Source organism: Vespa crabro, chromosome 3 (assembly GCF_910589235.1).
Source record: "Vespa crabro chromosome 3, iyVesCrab1.2, whole genome shotgun sequence".
NCBI classification, from domain to species: domain Eukaryota; kingdom Metazoa; phylum Arthropoda; class Insecta; order Hymenoptera; family Vespidae; genus Vespa; species Vespa crabro.
The window spans coordinates 5,619,426-5,638,583 of NC_060957.1; the positions used below are offsets into that span (position 1 = coordinate 5,619,426).

Below are 19,158 nucleotides of genomic sequence, written 5' to 3' on the forward strand. Positions count from 1 at the left end.
TTATATCCCTCAATATATCCATCGACATATGTATGTAGGTTATAATCATTTGTTCGTGTTACTGGATGCGTACTGATGTCTTTTAACACCCATGAGTTAATAAAGTCGTTAGTATTCATTAGTAGAAATATCGTGTATTCCAGTCTTACCAAACAGTACTTTGGTAAATCTTGGTAAGAACGGTACATCTCAAATCCATTGAATAGTTGTAATAGTAATCATTTTTAAAGAAAAAAGTGTAATAAATTATATCGTTAGAAACAAAATTAACTCGACTCTCTATGTGTGAAAATTAACTGTAAGAAGTAATATAAATTATAAAATAAGAAAGACAAGGAATATGCTACCAAGAGAACAATATTCTGTTGATACTTCTCGAACCTCTTACGAAATCTACAATATGGAAAAAAGAAGATTACTCAGTATATTAAGGATGATAAGCAGGACATCTCTCACGAACATCTCTCTACTCTCTACGAAATCTCGATTGACATTACGACAGGTACTCCAAATTTCTATCGTCCTTGAATGTAGATGTCGAAGCTTTCGATTTCCACTGAACGTAATTAAGTAAAATAGGTGTGGAATCGCGTGAGAGAAACAAAGAATGTCGAATATGGTGTTCGATAAATCCTTAGGGTATAAACTTAATGTTTTTCAGAATATCTCGTCGCACTATCTCTAATTCTATAAAAAAATAAAATAAAAAGTGATATTCATGGTGATTACTAGAAAATTACGATTCGTGTATCTTCTCATAATTACGTCAAAAGAAACATTTACATATATTTTTTTGTTTTTCTTTTTTTTTCCAATCTCCAAAAACGAATCCTCCTTATGAACATTAATAAGAAAACAATGTTATCATCCTATTTAATGTAGCTGATTCTTTTGGGTATCTAAAAATCGCGTGTAGAGAGTATGTTATAGAAAAAGGCGATTATCTTCGAACAAAAGGGTGGAGCCTGCACGAAGAATGAATGGTTCAAAGGGTGCGGCATCGTCACGATCGTTTATTGTGTCACTTTCTCTCATTTATAACTTTACGATAAATTATTGTAAAGCCTAACTCTTTTCGTTTTTCTTATTAAACTTGCACATTTCCTACATCTTATCGAGTTACTGGGCATATAAATTTTTTGGAATTATTAAATTCTACATTATCAATTTTATATTAATCATTTATCAGAAAAAAAATATTCTACAAAAAAAAGGTTTTAGATAATGAATATTCATATAATAATGCTGTAATTAGTAAAAACAAAAATCCGAATTGTGTAAAATTTGTGTTATTAAAGATTTTAATGGACTAAGATTAAATCTAAGTGCTAGACTCTATTTTTGTTGGGGGAGGAAGATAGAACAGTTCATCAAAGTAAAGATTCATCTGATATGAAGAACAAAAGATAAACCGATATCGAATGGAAGGTGTCAGCCTTAAAATAGGTGCGGTTAGAGGGGTTTGCAAGGAAGCGTTGTCCACTATCAGTATGTTGTCAGTTAGCTTCGATCCATCGATGCAGTTAGGACAACCCTTGCGATACGTTATAATAGATGATATCAAATTTCTTAGGTGTAATCGTAGTGACCTAATATTGACGGTATCGTTTCATCGTATTAATTAATGTTCGTGTTCTGATAGAGCATCAAGTTGTTAAGAAAGATTTCACACGTAATCACATAACGTTATCTCATCCAAATCCTTAATTCAAAAAGCAAAATAATAGGGCTAACTTGTACACGACGAATTATCATGAGATAGCAAGGATGGAAAATCGGCAGTTGGCATGACTAGGAAGAATTTATAGTGCGGAATCATATGATAAAAATTGTTTCGTATTTCACGTTGTGTTTAGGTGGAACCCACTTTGTCGTTTTCTTCGCTTGGCAGACCTTACGTTAAATTTATTAAAATAAAAGACAACAAGAGAAAGGACAGTGTTATGAGTGAACAACAAGAAAAACAAAGGATGATGAGTCAATTGGAAATGCAGAATAAATCACATGTTGGTCTGTACAAACTTTTTCGAAGTATTTATCACATTTGTCAATGAAAATCAGCTCATCTCGTCTTTCCTTCAGACGAGCAAGGGAAACATGAAGAACACGAAGAATGCGAGGAACGTGACGAAGATTATTCAGTATCAGCATCAGCCATCATTCTACGACGTAATTCTTCACGACGACAAAGTAGACGCAAACGACGAACGTCTTCAACCTTTACTACCGAAGGTGAAGAGGTCAATACAGTTCGACGGCAATCTTCAGCATACACGAATAGCTCTATCGAGTTAGTAATCTCATAATTGTATTTTGATATTCATTGGAAGATGACAAAATAAGTCATGAATAATATGATCTTTGAAAGTGAATAATACATTTTTTAATTAATAAAATATCTCGGAATTAAATATATCATATATATGTACATATATATATATATACATATATATATTGGTTTTTATTATATATATAAACATACTATGTTTTACTTATATAATTTAATTATGTATTTAGAATTTTTAATAAATTATATTTTTTTTATAAAAATCTGTATGTGTCGGATATAGTTACAATTTCTAAACGCTTTGTTTGTTAGAATAAAAAATTATTACTCTCTTTCAAAGAACATACACTCTTGTCAGTCATTGTAAGACGAGTTATTTTGTTTAACTATTTTGCGAAGTAGCACAGCTATCTCGATCGAAGATAGTGGCACGCAAGAACAAGTCTTTGAAAAGCTAAAATTACATAAAGAAGTTTTGAGTGGTGTGAAGGAAGAACCATGGCCTCTACGTAAAAAGATGAAATTAGTTCGACAGGCAAAATTATACGTTAGAAAACATGAAGGTGTTCTGCAAGAAAGACTCGCTCAAAATCGCAACACGAAGGACGTCATTGCTCGTATTTCTCTTCTAATCACAAAGGTTATAAAAATACGTTATGATTACATAAAAATGACTTTTTCATGAATGAAATTTCATTGCAGTATTCTATTTTTTATTTTATAAATTAATATGATAAAGAAATTCAATTAAAAGTTTTTGTTATTATTTAATAATAGATGAAAATGATAAAAATTCATTTTTACTATAATACCATTCCGATATTTTTTATCTTATTGCGGAAATTTTACCTATAATACTCTTTAAATGTTAATCCTATCACAGAAATGGCAATATTTTCGACGTGAACTGATCAATCTTAAGACTTGGCTTATACCTTGGGAACTTCGTATTAAAGAAATAGAATCACACTTTGGTTCAGCTGTGGCGTCGTATTTTACATTTCTAAGATGGCTCTTTTGGATCAATTTTGTGATTACTATTTTGCTTACAGCATTTGTAGTAGTACCTGAGGTAAATCAACAATTTATCTAGATAAAAAATCGTCTGTTTGTGATTAAATTATTTTTTACTCTAATGTACTCATTGATTTATTAGATGTTCATAGCTGACGTAAAGTTCGCTGGTGAGAGAAAAATAATACCAAAGGAAGAAAGAATAAAATCTAGTCATTTAACGACATTATGGAAGTTCGAGGGTATCCTTAGATATTCTCCATTTTTTTATGGCTGGTATACTAATCATGATTCGAAGAAAGGCTATAGACTACCACTTGCTTACTTCGTTACTAATCTTGTCGTCTATACTTACAGCTTCGTTGTGATATTACGAAAGTATTAACAATAATTAGATATCATCATTACCGATAATTTATCTATTTTAATTGTTCGGACTTATATCAATGAATTATTTCTTCAGAATGGCTAAAAATTCTCGGCAAAGTAAACTCACGGAAAAAGAAGATGAATGTGCTTTCTCATGGAAACTTTTTACCGGTTGGGACTTCATGATTGGTAATCCCGAGACTGCTCATAATCGTGTTGCAAGTATAGTTCTTAGTTTTAAAGAGGCTCTTTTAGAAGAAGCTGAAAAAGAAAAGGATAAAAGAAAGTGAGCAAATTTAAATTTATACTCAAACGTCTTACAAATTGGATCATTCTTGTTTCTAATTTCATTTTACAGTTGGAAAATTATATTGATGAGAAGCTTTGTCCATATATCGGTCCTTTTTTTATTAGCACTGTCAGCTTATATTGTAGTTGAAGTAGTAGCACGAAGTACAGATGAAGAAGCTGATAAAAATTTATGGCGTCAAAATGAGATCACATTGGTGATGTCTCTCATTTCTTACGTTTTTCCAATTATTTTTGAAGTTCTTGGTCTTCTCGAAAGTTATCATCCTAGGAAGCAACTTCGAAGGCAATTGGCAAGGTAAATAAATAAAAATTATAATTATCATAAAATTAAAAATGTTTTTAAATTAAAATTGATTTTCTTCTTTGCAGGATAATGCTCCTTAATCTTTTGAATTTGTACTCATTAATATTCGCACTCTTCAATAAAATAAGTTACATGGTACGTTATCAATTTCATGATATTCAAAATTGATCATATTTTTTATTTATACTTTTTCAGAAAGAAAAATTGATTCAATTAAATCCTACGAAAATAAATTGTAAATATACACCTGTAAAATGTGTTGGCAATTTGATAAATTCCGAATCAACTGTAACTTTAGCATCTCTCAGCCTAGCGTTAATGGGTAGTGTCGCTTATGCAAATATCACTGATCGGTCAATCAAACAAGATCAATCTGGTATGTAAATATATATAAATAATTAACGTTTTCTTCTGTTTTTCACCTATAAAAAAAATAATTTTATATTTTCTATGTATACATTTAAAAAAATAGTTTCTATACAATACGAAGGATTTATCAAAGAATTTCTATCGAACGATAATAATTTTCACAATCTCAATTACGGAGATTACAATGCCAACTCGGAAGATTATTACAACAGTGGCGATTATTCACGGATTGATAACGACTTCGATAATACTTTCATAGACAATGAAATTAATAATACTTGGTTGAGTACAATTAATAATAACAAGGAATTACAGCCGACTAATTCAAATTTGTATATTAACAAAGATTATCGAAATACTGAAAGTTTTACAGAAAATTCGACGGAGAGTAATTCGACCAAAGACATATCTGGTACATTGAAAGATAATAATATTTATGAAGTATATAATTTCAGTTTCGACACGACGAAGGAAGTTAATAATTTTACGACAGAGTACAGTGTACTCAGTATGGAAGGAAATGACAATGAAACGAACATATCAAATGCTTCGAACGAACTGAATGGATCTGATATTTCATTTACAGAAAATATAAAACATATCGTTATGTGTTACGAGAGAGTTTGCACCAGTGAGACGCAAGAAGGTACGAATTTGTTTATATCTATATAAATAAAAAAGTTATATTTGGTATCTTATCATGTGTCTTTGTATTGTTTGTCCTTACTAGCAGCACCAGTACAAAGGTTAGATTTAAAAACACGTAAAGAGCTTCGACGTTTATGTTGGGAAACAATGTATGGACAGGAACTTGCTAAATTGACTGTTATGGATTTGGTAGGTCCATCAAAAATGCATTTAATGTCTCCTTAATTCGATGTCTGTATCATAAATAATTATAAACAATTAATTTATCAGCCTTTCTCTCTCTCTCTCTCTCTCTCTCTCTCTCTCTCTCTCTCTTTAATTTTATGAATTTTTCATTCTTATAACTTTTCCAAGGTAATGACAATTGTTTCCACACTTGGTATGGATTTTTTTCGAGCTGTATTCATACGTTGTATGAACAATTGTTGGTGTTGGGATCTTGAAAAACAATTTCCACAATATGGGGATTTTAAAATTGCTGAAAATATACTTCATTTAGTGAATAATCAGGGCATGGTCTGGATGGGCATGTTCTTCAGTCCTGGTCTGGCAGCGTTGAATCTTCTGAAGCTAGGCATTCTTATGTATTTACGTTCGTGGGCAGTATTAACATGCAATGTACCTCATGAAATAGTTTTTCGAGCATCCAGGTAATTAATGAAATAATGAAATTAATTTTAAGTATATGGAATGCATAAGTACTGTTTGATCAAATATTATATCTATATTATAACTGATTTTTTCAGGTCCAATAATTTCTACTTTGCATTATTATTGATGATGTTATTTTTATGCGTACTACCAGTCGGTTATGCCATAGTTCGTGTCGAACCATCCTGGCATTGCGGTCCATTTTCTGGCTACTCAAGAATCTATATGTTTGCAACGAAAAGCCTTAAAGATAGTTTACCTGAAGTGATCAAACCGTGAGTTCGTTCTACATTCATAAATTCAAATTTATAAGACACTTTAAATTATATTAAAGCTTATGTACGTATTATTCAGATGTCTCGATTATATATCATCAGCTAGCATGGTAATACCTCTAATCGTTCTAATGACACTAATTATTTACTACATGGCTTCACTTACGGGATCTCTCAGAGAAGTCAATAATGATTTAAAGGTTATAAACCGGTGTTAAAATAGTAATTAAAAAATATTAAATTACTAACGATAATATATATGATCTACAATTATCTATTGACATATTTTTTTAGATACAATTACGTCAAGAACGTACGGAAAAACGACGTAAATTATTCAAGATTACGGAAAAAAGACATGAAGCTATCGATACGTCAATCACTAGATGGAAAAAAATCTTACCAGTTTTGCCGTCAAGTAATTCAAACAAATATAAAAATTCCAATAGTTTTTTAATCACATCAATGTTTAACGTTATTTAGATTATTAAGCATGGATCTAAACAAAAAAATATGTGAACTGTTAAAATTAAATAATTCATAAGTTTTTTCTTGATACTTAGACGATTCTCATACGGCGATCGCGATTGAAAAACTAAACGATGTGGTAATGCATGAAAGGAAATATTCGATCACTTTGGAAGAAGTTGGAATTACTGATACTGAAACTGAATCTTTGCCACATGATTTTAATTTACATCAAAAAATATATGAAATTCGAAATTTTGGCAGGTATGATCACCTATCACAAATTTCATTCATAATTTTCTGTATTATATATTTCATTTTAAAACATAGAACAAATATCTTCAGCGATTCTTTAGTATCACCGTCGAGCAAGGATGCAATTATACCAGAGATTCGAATAAATGAGGTCGAAGATAAAACAAGAAAGAGTAATTCTCATTCATTAAATGAAAAAAATTAGACCGACTGATCACAAAGAAGGAATGTAATCTATTATTATAAAGTTATCAATATGATCATCAATCTTAAATTGAATTAACATGGGCACAATTTTGATTAAAATAATATTAATACTGACAATAACTTATTTCGTCCCATAACCCACGTAATTTTCTTCAACTATAAAATATACGTAAAATATGTTTGCTTATGCGCTTGCAAGTGTCGAAGTATGTATTAAAATCTAATACGCTGAGGTATAGAGTAGAAGTCTTTCGTTCTGTTCTTTCGATGTAATAAATACGTGCGCGTAAATAAATTTAACTAATCGATGAAACTTCCTTTCGATCGAAAATACGAGCACAAATAAATTTGTATTCGCGTACATACGCGCACTTAAGATATTCCATACGTACTATGGAACGTATTAGAAATTTCTAAATAAATACTGTACTTTATGTACACATGTGCGTCGTGCGTCGATGACAATAACGATAATGATTCAAGAAATGTGTTAATAGCCATTGTACTTTTCTGAATCGTTTGCATTGAATATTTTGATTACTCGTAGTTCTTCTCGATTAAAAAATACGTAGATTGGTCCCTTTCTCTACGTCACAATTTTTCGTCGAATACTTTGGTGAAAAATTGTTTGAAATTTAATCGGATATCACCTGGTCGAATCGAATGTCCTCGTTCTAACAGGAACATATTTTGGTCTCTTTCGTCGAGTACTCCAATGAAGATAACTATACCATCCAGCGATGATGGCACCAAAAGCATTACACGTTGAAGAAAAGATGAGAAGTATTGTTAAAATACTCTCAACTTCGGGACAGTTCAAATCCATATATTTGACCGATGCTTCGCTAGCCGTAACATTTGTTTGTTCTCGTGGCCTACAAACACACGTGGCGTTGAGGACACGTGCTGGTGTACATTCTAGCCTCATAAGATGTGCCAGATGCATGGTTGCTGAGATACATGCCAGGACACACGCCACAGATGCCGAAATTGCAAGTAAAGTACTGATTGTCTGCAGAATGAGAAAAGAAATAACAGTAATAAGATGTATTGTATGTTATATCTACAGAATTTGAAATTTTTTAACAAATTTTTCTCACCTTCGTCAATGTTAAACAGAAACCTGGATTCATACCTGGATACTCTTTCTTGAAGCAACAAAGCAAACACACGCCGAAACTTCCAGAAAGTAATAACTGAAAAAAAAAAGAAAATAGATACATAAAAATATATAAAAAAGTTTTATTATTTTATTTATGATTCAATACACTCACAGGCATTCCACTCCAATACGGATTATCAGCTATAGGTAAATTTGGAGCCCACAATAACAACCATAACGACAATGAAGTAATTGCAATCCCAAGAATGGTCTGTAATGCTGCCAAACACCTAGCCAATTGTCGATGATAAACTAATGGTGGTAAGAATTTTTGTGCTCCTACAAAATACGAATAAATAGATCTTATACTTTCGATTGTTCTCTCACGAAACATTGCAATCGTTATCTTCCCACGTATCTTCCCAAGCGCGCACGGCTTTCTAAAACGTTCCGTCTGTGAAGCCTAAGATTATCATGAAACGTTTTCTCACATTGCAAAGAACCACATAAAACGCGTTCTTAAAAATGTCGGTGAAACGGAACGATCATACTATCCCTCCATACAAGGCATCTTAACGCAAACGACCAGCTGTCCTTGTCATGGATATCGAACTATCAATAAATTCATCAACTCCTTTGACTCGGATTTGTTTCGTAATTTTGACAATTTACTATTTATTAAAACTTTAAATGTATTTTACATTATGATAGATATCTTTCACAAATTTATATACATTATTAAGTTCAAATATTTTCCAACTTACCCCCCCCCCCCTTTCCCGTCTTCCTTTTAAACAGAGAAATAAAAGCTTAGCTTTTGATTAAGTTGAAAGTGACGTTCCACGCACTCCTACAACGTAATGTTTGAAATGTATGTGGCTGCTAAGTTTTCATTATCAAATGGCCTCGATGCATAAATAATGACAACAAGTTCGTATCTTACGTAAGAAATAACGGCCACGCTATAATGGAGTAATTGCATCGCTAGGAATTATCGCTATGCGTTCTACTTCACTTCCGTTATCGAAGGCTCACCGGTAAATGCTTTTTGTACAGTCATTAGAGATATTGTTCGTTTTAGGACAATAGTTAGGTATACATATAACAAATTTAAAGAATAATACTTGTCTTTTTTTTTGCTTTGACAGCCAAATAGAAAATGTTAAATAAAATGTTTTACGTCTCACGGCTTCTAAATCAATGACGTTACAGTTTAAGATTTACTTGTTTCGCACGTTTCTTGTTTTTTCTTAGGTTTCTTATTGAAATGGAAGTCTCGTGTGCAAGTCACATAAGATAGGAAAGTTCCAACTCACTCTGCCCACTTCGATTCAGCACGATCATTCTGCTGTGCCTGAGGGAATTTCTGGTGGGTGTGTGTCGACCTGCTATTTGCGAAGCAGCTAGATTAACGGGAACTGTGGTTGACAAACAATTGGCCATCGAAGGAGCTCGCCCAAGTTCTTTATCGGTTTTATCCGTTCGATATGTTTTACCAATATTACCCATCGAAAGAGCACCTGTGTCAAATTTATTACTCTTAATAGTTATTTAAAAATTCGTTTAATCTTAACTTGATAGTCGTTTCATTGTCTAGAAGATGTAGTACCAATTTCGAATTTGTGTTTATAACGAATCAATTTCATTAACAGAAAACTCAAAATTAACTTTTACGCTAAAGACCAACGAACTCGCGTACAAATTTTACTCGCGGTCATTCTATTTCGAGATGAAACTTTCGTAGAATCATACGTTCTTATGACCGATTTTATCGTGTGCCAACAACTTTACCAGATCGTAAAGAAGATGACGAGTGATCACATTAGATCTAATATGTTTTTAAGAGAAAAAGCGTAATGATAACGTCTTCGTCGTTTAAAAGGCCATGATATACATATACAAAGTTGTTTAATAAATATTGTATTACATATACAATAACTTACCTGTAACTCTAACAATCTGAATCTTGGAAACGTTACCAGCACTCATCGCACTGCTCACCCTATTATTATTATTATTATTGTTACTACTTTGTGGTATGCTCGATGAAGTAGTATCGTTTTCTCGAACCTGACTCAAATTACCAACACTCATCGCAGAGGTCACACATGTTGGCATAACTTGTACGTCCTAGAAGAATAATAAAAGAAATATGAAAAATTATCGATGATGGAAAAGTTAAATGAAAATTTCGTAGTAGATCGATTTAGAGCGTGTCGAAGAGACTTCAATGCGTAATCCACTTGTTGCGCGCGCAACAATGAAATCAAAATGTACACGAGTGTCGATCATTGTATATATTACAAGGTGAGTTTTTTGAATTTCGAAAATGACAAATTTTTCAGAAAAAAGTTTCTAAAAGGAGTTATTAAATTTAGCAGAGTAAATATAACAATATTACTCATACCGACTTGGTGAAGATTATTTTACAACATCATCTTTAATTTCATGAAAAGAAAATTATAAATGTTATTATAGTATATTAATTTACAGAAAAAACAAACAACTTTTCGAATATAAAAACATTCCTATATCCAGATTTTACATTCTATGATATTTAACGTTTTTAAGGCAAGAGATTAGGATAAGTAAAAATATAGAATAAGAGAAAGAAGTACCGACCAGGATGAGATGAGACACAATGAGACAGGACAGAATATAATAGCAGAGGATGGGATGAGACAGAAAAGGACAAGACAATATAAAACAGGATAGAACAGAATAGAAAATGACCGAATAGAATCGAACAAAATTGTACATGATCAGATAATATCGAATTGGATCGAATAGGGTCGAATAGGATCGAATAGGATCCATTCTTTTTGGTTCTATTGGATTTAATTCGGTCCTATTTGGTCCTATTCTATCATATTCGATCTGATTCATATCGTCCTATTTAATTTTAGGGTTCTATAGTATTTCATCCTATTCGATCTTATTTATATATAGCTTAGCCATACGTGATCTTATTTGATTCTATTCAATCCTATTCGATACTATAGGATCCTTTTCGGTTCTATTCATTTCTATTCGATCTTTCTCGTTCTTGTTCGATCTTGTTCTTATTCTCTATTCTTTCCTATCTTGTTTTATCCCCTCTTGTCCTGTCTAGTCCCATTCTGTCATGTCCTGACCTATCTTCTATTTGCCTTAATTTTTTTGTTTAGACAATGTTAGACATCGTAGAATTTAGTAGTTGGGTAAAAAATGTTTCAGACAAAAATTATTTATTTTTTAATTAAAATATATCTTTGGAAAAATGTTATATTTTCATTAAAAAAAAATACAGTTAATTTCGAAATGGTCTTATAAACGTCCACGGAATCAGAGATAAATAATGCTCTTATATTTATCCTTCTAAATTAAACAATTTCTGTAAGAAATTTTCTTTTCAAATATGTGTTGTTTTTGAAACATTTAGGTGTTTTAATTTAAAACACTCATCCTGTATATATATATATATATATATATATATATATATATACATATATATATATATATATATATATATACGATTCTCACCTTAAAATTATCATAAAAGCTGACAGGTCGGCTCCTTGGAGCATACTGAGTTTCCTCTTCGGTTTGCATAGTATACTCTCCGTGTGACAGCGTCCCTAAATGTTGCGTGCGCAACTCTTCGGACATCCTGGATGTCCCTTCTCCCTTTTCCCACTTCCGTTGCTTCTGCAAGCTCGACTGAGCACGCTGTGAGCGAATAGATACGAATAAAACAACTACCTGCGATTGCACCTGTGTTCCACCTTCATTTATTTCTCATCATTCTTCTACACCTGCTTTCTCAGTCGTTCTTTTGATCGTTGTTTATATACTATTATTCTTTTTGTATTTTTTCGAGAAAAAAAGATGATCTTTTGTTTTAATATTTAGTGTCGATTCTTTTTTCCGATCCGAAAGACAACTGCTAAGTATTTTATATTCACGTGAATTTCTGAAAAAATAAACAAATCATTGGTTATTGATAACGTGATTAGGTTTTTTTGACTGTTAGACATGTTTCATATTTAAATTAATTTAACATACATAAATCATGAAATTCGTTTAATATCTTATATAATTCATTTATGACCTATACTTTTTGTACTAAATCTTAATAAACCATTTTCATTAATACTAATTAACAGTATATAGCAAAAGAAACTTTCGAATTAAAACGTCGCTCATCGGTGACTCTTTCCTATAAACCATCAACGTGTTAAACTCGGTTATAACGAATGAAAATAATGCTAATACACGTTTAGTACACATATGAAAGTGATTAAACATTTAGGCAAGCCGGTTCGTTGACTCGGTAGCGACTATGAACGGGACAGTTAACACCGACACATAAAAGGGAGATGCTTAATAGAGAAATGACTTATTTCCAGGCGAAAGAGCCCAGCCACATGTAGGTAGGTCACGTCATTGTGTGTCGGGTCTCTAACCTGCCACGGTGCGTTATTGCGTTGCATATCGTCTTGCGCAATCCTAGAAGGTATTAACTCGAATATATATATATATATATATATATATATATATATATATACGTAAGTACATAGCTACTGTATACTGTGAAAGTAAAGTCTCTCATGTTATCTTTTTTACATAAAAAGGAAAAGATGAATCGCACAATATATTTTATTTGAACGGTTGAACATTTATGAACGTCATCGTTATCGTTGATCATTGACTACAATCACTTTCACTGACCAACATCAGTGAAAAAGAAGTACAAAGGACATCGTAAGATGGGAAAAATTTGCGTTTTTACGTAAGACCACTTCCGTCAGTCTGATTCAACGAGCATACACAGTACTAATTGGCATCCTTTTGGCGATGACATTACTTCATTCCTCGAATAGATCGCTTCTATCACTGGCTAGCAATGTACACATATAGTCAAAGGTGTATCTACCGGTAGCTTCTATTTATGTATGCGAGCATGATCGCTACGCAAATCCTTCCCAAAGTCAATAGTTATGATAATGAAATAGAAGTTTATTGTATATATTGTATATTTAAAAAATTAATTAAACTATTAACAATGCAAGTAATGAAATTTGTCTCTATTGTGAGAAATTATCAGCCTTGGTCGACACACTAATAAGCACTAACATAATTGGCAAGTACTAAAAATGACGCGCGATTCTTTTAATTGAAATGCTCGCAATTGTTACGTTCATACTATGTACATAGATAGATTGCGACAAAAAAAAAACAAAAAAAAAAGTATGCTTTGATAGAGGAAACGAGCTCACTTTACTTTTTCTATGTTATTAAACGCTTGATTACGTCTTCTTTTCGATGTTTTTATCATCCGAACGTCAGAGTCAACCACTGAAACATTATTTACAAAGACAACGTGTGGAAGCGTAAGAGAAATATTTAACATAATTAAAAGGTAGATAACATTGGTTGAACATCACGAACGATATTAGTACATCGAACTAAAACGATGCTTGACTTCCTTCATACGATGTTAGAAAGTTAATTTCTAATCCGTTATTCTACATTTGTATTTGACAGTATACAATAGAAATACTCTACGTGACGGTGCATCTACGAAGAGAATTAAATTTTATTGATCTTCTCAATCTAAAGATGTACGAACATACATACACCTATACATATATACACGGACAGTTTTGTCAGTATAATATTGAGTTATTCTCATACAGTTCCCATGATTAAAATCAGATTACCTTCGTATTTGAGCTAACGTTGCTCGGTCGAACGGAAATCATAAGAACCGGATAAAAGTAGAGATCGGTGTCATACTATGTCGATTTGCTCGATCGGTATGTCAAAGATTTTTCGCAAGTTCCGGACAATATTATTATACTTTTTTTTTACATATTATTCTCGCGTCATGATCAAAGTACGCGTGCCTTTCGCGTCAAGGCTGTTAATTTATAATTCTAAAATTGATGTTTACCTTGTGTCGGCAAGTTTTTTTTGTTTTTTCTTTCAATTCCTCGATTCGTTTTCTTCTCTCACTCGTTGTTGTCTTTCAAATGCGAAAATCGAGTGAAAATTCACTCGGAACTTTTCTACGATCGTTATTTCATGTTTTCTATAAAAAAAATATATATATGTATGTATATATATATATATATATATATATATATATATATATATATATATATTCTATTTAATCTTTATTTCTTCTGATGAATATAATCATACACTAAGGAAACACAAAATACACTATGTATTAAACATACGTACGATACGTAAATTAATAAGCTCGAAAAAACATGTGAAAATAATGAAAGATAAATTTTCACTAAGTTACTCTGTCGGAGGCGCATTAACAACTGAACGCTCGCCTTTACGACTTCGTGCTTTCGTGCATGCCTTCTTTCCAACCAGCGCGTCAACAGGCCCCACCAAGGTGTTCTCCAAAGTCGAGCCTCCTGTTGGACCGACAACCAGCGAATCTCAAATCCTCCAAATTCCAAAACGTTCTTTTTTTTAAATATCTTTCACAGAACAGCACATTTTCCTTTAAAATTTACAGCCTACTTTTTTACAAATATACAAACAATTTCACATTTAATTATTTCTACAACATTAAAAATATATCTTAAATATAGCTTCTTATCAGACCTTGAAAACTAACGTTGAAAAATATATGGATTAAAACATTAACTTATCATATTTTTTTCCATCTTTTACACAGTTTACAATGAAAAATAGAAGTAGAAAAATTTAATAAAATAGAATCGTTGATGAATTTGTTCGCGTTAAATGTTTGCACTATTTATCTTAGCTAATCGATGCTTCCTGAAATACTTGTTTACTTTCTTATAATTATCTAATATGAACTTCTTGATCTTCATCCGTTATCGCACTCGTAGCTGTACAATTATATCGTACTCTATACGTTATTGAAATTATTGTCGTATCATAGATATCAATCCTTGAATATCATTCGTCATAAAGTATTTTTATGAAAGAAAAGATTCCCCGTTTTTTCGACAATGAGCACCGCTGTTGCTCACTTTCACGTTACCTGAACGATTCAGAATGCGGACCGATGAAGGAAACCATCGTTATAGGAAAAAGGATTTTATTATAGAAGGAGGTTTAGTCATGCTAACTGAATAGTATCTACTTTGAACGACTCGATCACTATATGATTTTCCTTTTATTCTTTTTCTTCTTTCGATCAAAAATAATTTCTCTAGCCTTCAAACTTACCCCAAATATACTTTCACTGTCCTTCGGACATCTTTATTGATCCTACCTTGTAATGTCTGAATGTATATATGTATGTATGTATATATATATATATATATATATATATATGTATGTATATGTATACATATATATATATATTTCTTATTTTACTTTTGTATTTCACATTTTTGCCTACCAACTGCGATTTTACGTGGCAACTTCTATATTCATCTTGGCAAGCCTATGATCGAGTCGTTCAACCGGATTCTCCGAAGTGCTTCCACGGAACGGTGCTAAGAATTCCTTATCCTCTGAAGGACTACTATTTATTTGGGTATTCAGGTAGTTCCCACCTTCACGAATTCATTCGTTTCGGCCGACCTTTCTTAATATGTAAGAATATTTACATTTATTATACATTTTTTATTATTTCATTACAATTTAATTAGTACAATTTTTTTTTACTTTTTCTAACATTTTAGTATCTCTTAATAAAAATATTAATAATATTAAATAAAAAATACAATTTATAAATATTATATTTGAAACAAAATAAAGAAAAGAAAACGGAACGACATAAATACGAAAAGTAGACAAAAATTTTATATCTATAATATTGAATTTACAATGATTTTTTACGATAGAAATATAACTTGTTTCGTTCTAATAAATATAGAAAACCATTACGCTATGAAAATCTTAAACATAGTTTTTATATATACTACACATACATAAAAACGTATATACTTTACATATACTTTCTATCTGGTATTCGAGTATTCTTCCAACTCATTGTAGAAGAATGGTAAGTGCGGGGAGATCAAGCGCATTCCTTCTCTCGTATATATGCACGTTCAAACGTATATGCTTCGTTTCACCTTTCAAAACATTCGTTGAACTGCATCCACTAATTTACGACGCTAATGAATTCTTTTTGAGAAAGAGCTCCTCTTTATTACCTTGAGATATTTCCTAGAGAAATCTCGTTTATGATGTTTACTTCCAAGTGAACAATGGCAAATCATTTATAATTCAAGCGTGTACATATACACTAAAGAATTAAATTATTAATACATAAAAGACATGTCGGTATGAATAAAGATATTCGTAAATGATTAAAAAATATATTACAATTGTCTCTGCAAAAATAGCCTTGAAATTTAATTTTTCATTATTTTAATTTAATAATAATAAAATTAATTAAATGGCAAGTGTGCGCGCGTCGTTTTTATAGATACTTTTTTTATTGCCAAATTACGCGGGAAAATATGAAACTACTAAAAAAGAATTGATTCTTTACACATGCGCATAAATGTAAACTAACGTTAGCCTTTCTACTCTTACTCTTTATCTTATAATACGCTGAATATAACGTCAATATATATATATATGTAGAATAGAATCGCGTAGTAGAAACATGGCAGCTGTTTTCTGATTGGCTGCTTTTTTGCGCGCGGTATTTACTTATTTTAAATGTATTGATTGATTTATATATGTATATTTTCAAACAATTTTTAATGATAAAATAGGAAATTAATTTTTTCATGTTTACAATATTTTTCAATTTTTTTTTAATATTATCTTATTATGTATTGTAAAATTATATGTTAATATTTGCAATTAATATTTCTGATTTTTCTAAGAAAAAATATTTAAAAAATAATTATATCTATTTTAAACAATTTTGTTTAAAATAATTACGAAAAAATAATGCTTATTCTTTATTAAAATAAATCGATATAGAAAAAAATATAACCGTTGATATTCAAGACGCAAAACGCTTGAACAGGTAGATGTAAAATGTGCGGTCGAGGTGCATGGTACGCAATTTTGTTTTTAATTGATTATAGTTAACTTCATATAACATAAAAAAATATTAAAAAATTACATTTCTATTTCAGTACTTTGTCGAAAGAAAAACTGTCTTGTGCTTGTGCATACAAAAATTCTTCAGGTGAATATCATAAAGTACCATGGATGGATAGCAGTGAATTAGTTTATGTTCAATCTTGCAACATAGGTCCGAGAGATATTGTTCCTTGTATTGTCGCTGGTACACATTTGAAAAACAACCAGGAAAGGCTTCTTTGTCCTATGTTATGGGGTATGATACCACCTTGGCATAAGGTTAGTCAAAGTATATTTATATTCCATAAAACTAATAAAAATTAAATCACATAGCTTAATATATTCATATATTTTTTCTGAGTTCATTTAGAAAATTTAATTTGTAGGGAGATTATAAAAAACACACTGCGTCTACACATAACAGTCGTCTCGATCGAATCTTAGAATCTAAACTTTATGCTACACCATTGCATAAAGGATTCAAATGTATCGTACTTTTTGATGGATTCTACGAATGGAAAGTTGGTAAGAATAAATCACCGAAGCAACCATATTATATCTATGCTAAGCAAGAATCAGATATAAAAGTTGATGATCCTAAAACATGGCCTGATAAATGGTCCTTAGAATCTGGGTGGAAAGGATATAAACCTTTAAAAATGGCTGGAATATTTAATACATTTAAAACTGTTGAGGTACATATGAATATTTTATATAATATTCATTTATATTTATCAGAAAACAACTACAATTAACATAGTTATATTACAGGGAAAAATTATATATAGCTGTTCAGTACTTACCAAAGATGCAAATCAAGTTTTGTCTTGGTTACATGATCGTATGCCAATTTTTCTAGATGAAGAACAGTGTCAAGTACGTCTATATGAGTATATAAATAAACAAATCGTTTAATAATTTATATATATATATATATTTTTTTTTGTTTTTAAAACGTAAAAATATATTTCAATACATTTTATTAACAATCAAATATTACAATTATTATCATTAGCTGTGGTTGGATTTAGAAGTGTCACCATATAAAGCTGTAGAAATGTTAAAGGAACAAAAATTAATAGAAAAAGTTTTAAGTTGGCATACAGTTTCTACACTTGTGAACAACGTATCTCATAAAGATGCAAAATGCAGAGAGCAAATAGAAGTGAAGTATGTATATACATAACATTATGTAATTTTATCTTCACAATATAATAACAGAACATGCATGCTTAAATAGATAAAGTAACATATCACAGTATTGATTCTGTAATTGTATTATATAAAGGGAGAAACAAAAGAATAGCTCTGCAATTTTTATGGCTTCCTGGTTGAAAAGAGAATCTGGAAAATCTAGCAAGAGAAACAATATAATGAACAATAATTCTATTGAAGAGGAGATAAATGAAGATGAGACACCTGCAAAAATAACAAAGAAATCTTAAATCATTAATAAATATTTTTAAAATTGTCCCAATATTTTCATATAATAAATATGTCATTCTTTCTTTCATTGAGAAATTTAACTACGTTATGAGAATTATCGTCGTAAATATTTCATGAAAAGATAAACAATTCATTTAGTGTATACTGTTTTTTCTCGTATATTTTTTTTTCTAAGATATCAATAATAAGTAATAATCGAATTTAAATGACGTTGATTTCCACGTAATCAGAATATACAACATTAGAAAAAATGAAACTACGTACTAACATTTCTAAGGAAAACGATGCTTTGAGGAATTTGCTTTTAAATCAATGTGCAACGATTTCGAAATTACTTGTCGCGCGCTTCGTCAATGTATTAGTACGGTAGAGAAGAGTATCGAAGGTGCTTCGTCGAAATACGGTCTTCCTTGTTCTTTCC

General features: G+C 31.0%; 3 protein-coding genes across 10 annotated transcripts; 2 read left to right on the plus strand and 1 right to left on the minus strand.

Annotated features, from left to right (window-relative positions):
• Nucleotides 1-98: 98 nt before the first annotated feature.
• LOC124423036 (transmembrane channel-like protein) lies at nt 99-7,273 on the plus strand. Of its 4 annotated transcripts, XM_046960280.1 has the most exons (18): nt 99-502; nt 1,857-2,010; nt 2,083-2,290; nt 2,687-2,927; nt 3,171-3,359; nt 3,444-3,679; nt 3,765-3,956; nt 4,029-4,277; nt 4,352-4,421; nt 4,482-4,662; nt 4,759-5,301; nt 5,386-5,492; nt 5,658-5,953; nt 6,050-6,229; nt 6,309-6,429; nt 6,524-6,647; nt 6,793-6,961; nt 7,043-7,273. In XM_046960280.1, exons 1-18 carry the CDS (start codon nt 341-343, stop codon nt 7,155-7,157), a joined length of 3,537 nt encoding a protein of 1,178 aa, XP_046816236.1. In that variant the 5' UTR covers nt 99-340; the 3' UTR covers nt 7,158-7,273. The 4 variants fall into 4 exon arrangements, with proteins under 4 accessions (XP_046816236.1, XP_046816232.1, XP_046816235.1 ...); XM_046960276.1 differs by having other exon boundaries at nt 6,793-7,273; XM_046960279.1 differs by having other exon boundaries at nt 5,389-5,492; nt 6,793-7,273.
• On the minus strand, nt 7,164-14,987 carry LOC124423041. 3 transcript variants are annotated; one of them, XM_046960294.1, is made up of 8 exons: nt 14,490-14,987; nt 14,197-14,334; nt 11,784-12,213; nt 10,205-10,391; nt 9,578-9,781; nt 8,434-8,600; nt 8,260-8,355; nt 7,164-8,171 (listed from the first exon to the last, which is right to left on the minus strand). In XM_046960294.1, the coding sequence occupies exons 3-8, from the start codon at nt 11,907-11,909 to the stop codon at nt 7,806-7,808; spliced, it is 1,146 nt and encodes a 381-aa protein (XP_046816250.1). In that variant the 5' UTR covers nt 11,910-12,213; nt 14,197-14,334; nt 14,490-14,987; the 3' UTR covers nt 7,164-7,805. The 3 variants fall into 3 exon arrangements, with proteins under 3 accessions (XP_046816250.1, XP_046816252.1, XP_046816251.1); XM_046960296.1 differs by lacking the exons at nt 14,197-14,334; nt 14,490-14,987 and adding an exon at nt 12,707-12,725; XM_046960295.1 differs by lacking the exons at nt 14,197-14,334; nt 14,490-14,987 and adding an exon at nt 12,306-12,666.
• Nucleotides 14,988-15,665: 678 nt separating this feature from the next.
• Nucleotides 15,666-18,804, plus strand: LOC124423042 (abasic site processing protein HMCES). 3 transcript variants are annotated; one of them, XM_046960298.1, is made up of 8 exons: nt 15,666-15,836; nt 17,187-17,263; nt 17,345-17,397; nt 17,464-17,570; nt 17,678-17,986; nt 18,063-18,167; nt 18,307-18,461; nt 18,580-18,804. In XM_046960298.1, the coding sequence occupies exons 2-8, from the start codon at nt 17,244-17,246 to the stop codon at nt 18,734-18,736; spliced, it is 906 nt and encodes a 301-aa protein (XP_046816254.1). In that variant the 5' UTR covers nt 15,666-15,836; nt 17,187-17,243; the 3' UTR covers nt 18,737-18,804. The 3 variants fall into 3 exon arrangements, with proteins under 3 accessions (XP_046816254.1, XP_046816253.1, XP_046816255.1); XM_046960297.1 differs by having other exon boundaries at nt 15,669-15,836; nt 17,345-17,570; XM_046960299.1 differs by lacking the exon at nt 17,187-17,263 and having other exon boundaries at nt 15,669-15,836; nt 17,345-17,570.
• Nucleotides 18,805-19,158: the final 354 nt, after the last annotated feature.

Bases quoted from the DNA above. Each gene is read 5' to 3' on its own strand.
- LOC124423041 (XM_046960294.1), bottom strand. From the start codon at position 11,909: ATGTCCGAAGAGTTGCGCACGCAACATTTAGGGACGCTGTCACACGGA. The intron at 9,782-10,204 runs GTAAGTTATTGT...AATTTGACACAG, and splicing joins TCAGATTGTTAGAGTTACAG to GTGCTCTTTCGATGGGTAAT. The intron at 8,356-8,433 runs GTGAGTGTATTG...TTTTTTTTTCAG, and splicing joins CGTATTGGAGTGGAATGCCT to TTATTACTTTCTGGAAGTTT.
- LOC124423036 (XM_046960276.1), top strand. From the start codon at position 341: ATGCTACCAAGAGAACAATATTCTGTTGATACTTCTCGAACCTCTTAC. The intron at 503-1,856 runs GTACTCCAAATT...CGTTGTGTTTAG, and splicing joins CTCGATTGACATTACGACAG to GTGGAACCCACTTTGTCGTT. The intron at 6,430-6,523 runs GTTATAAACCGG...ATATTTTTTTAG, and splicing joins AAGTCAATAATGATTTAAAG to ATACAATTACGTCAAGAACG.
- LOC124423042 (XM_046960297.1), top strand. From the start codon at position 17,244: ATGTGCGGTCGAGGTGCATG. The intron at 17,987-18,062 runs GTACATATGAAT...GTTATATTACAG, and splicing joins ATACATTTAAAACTGTTGAG to GGAAAAATTATATATAGCTG. The intron at 18,462-18,579 runs GTATGTATATAC...TATTATATAAAG, and splicing joins AGAGAGCAAATAGAAGTGAA to GGAGAAACAAAAGAATAGCT.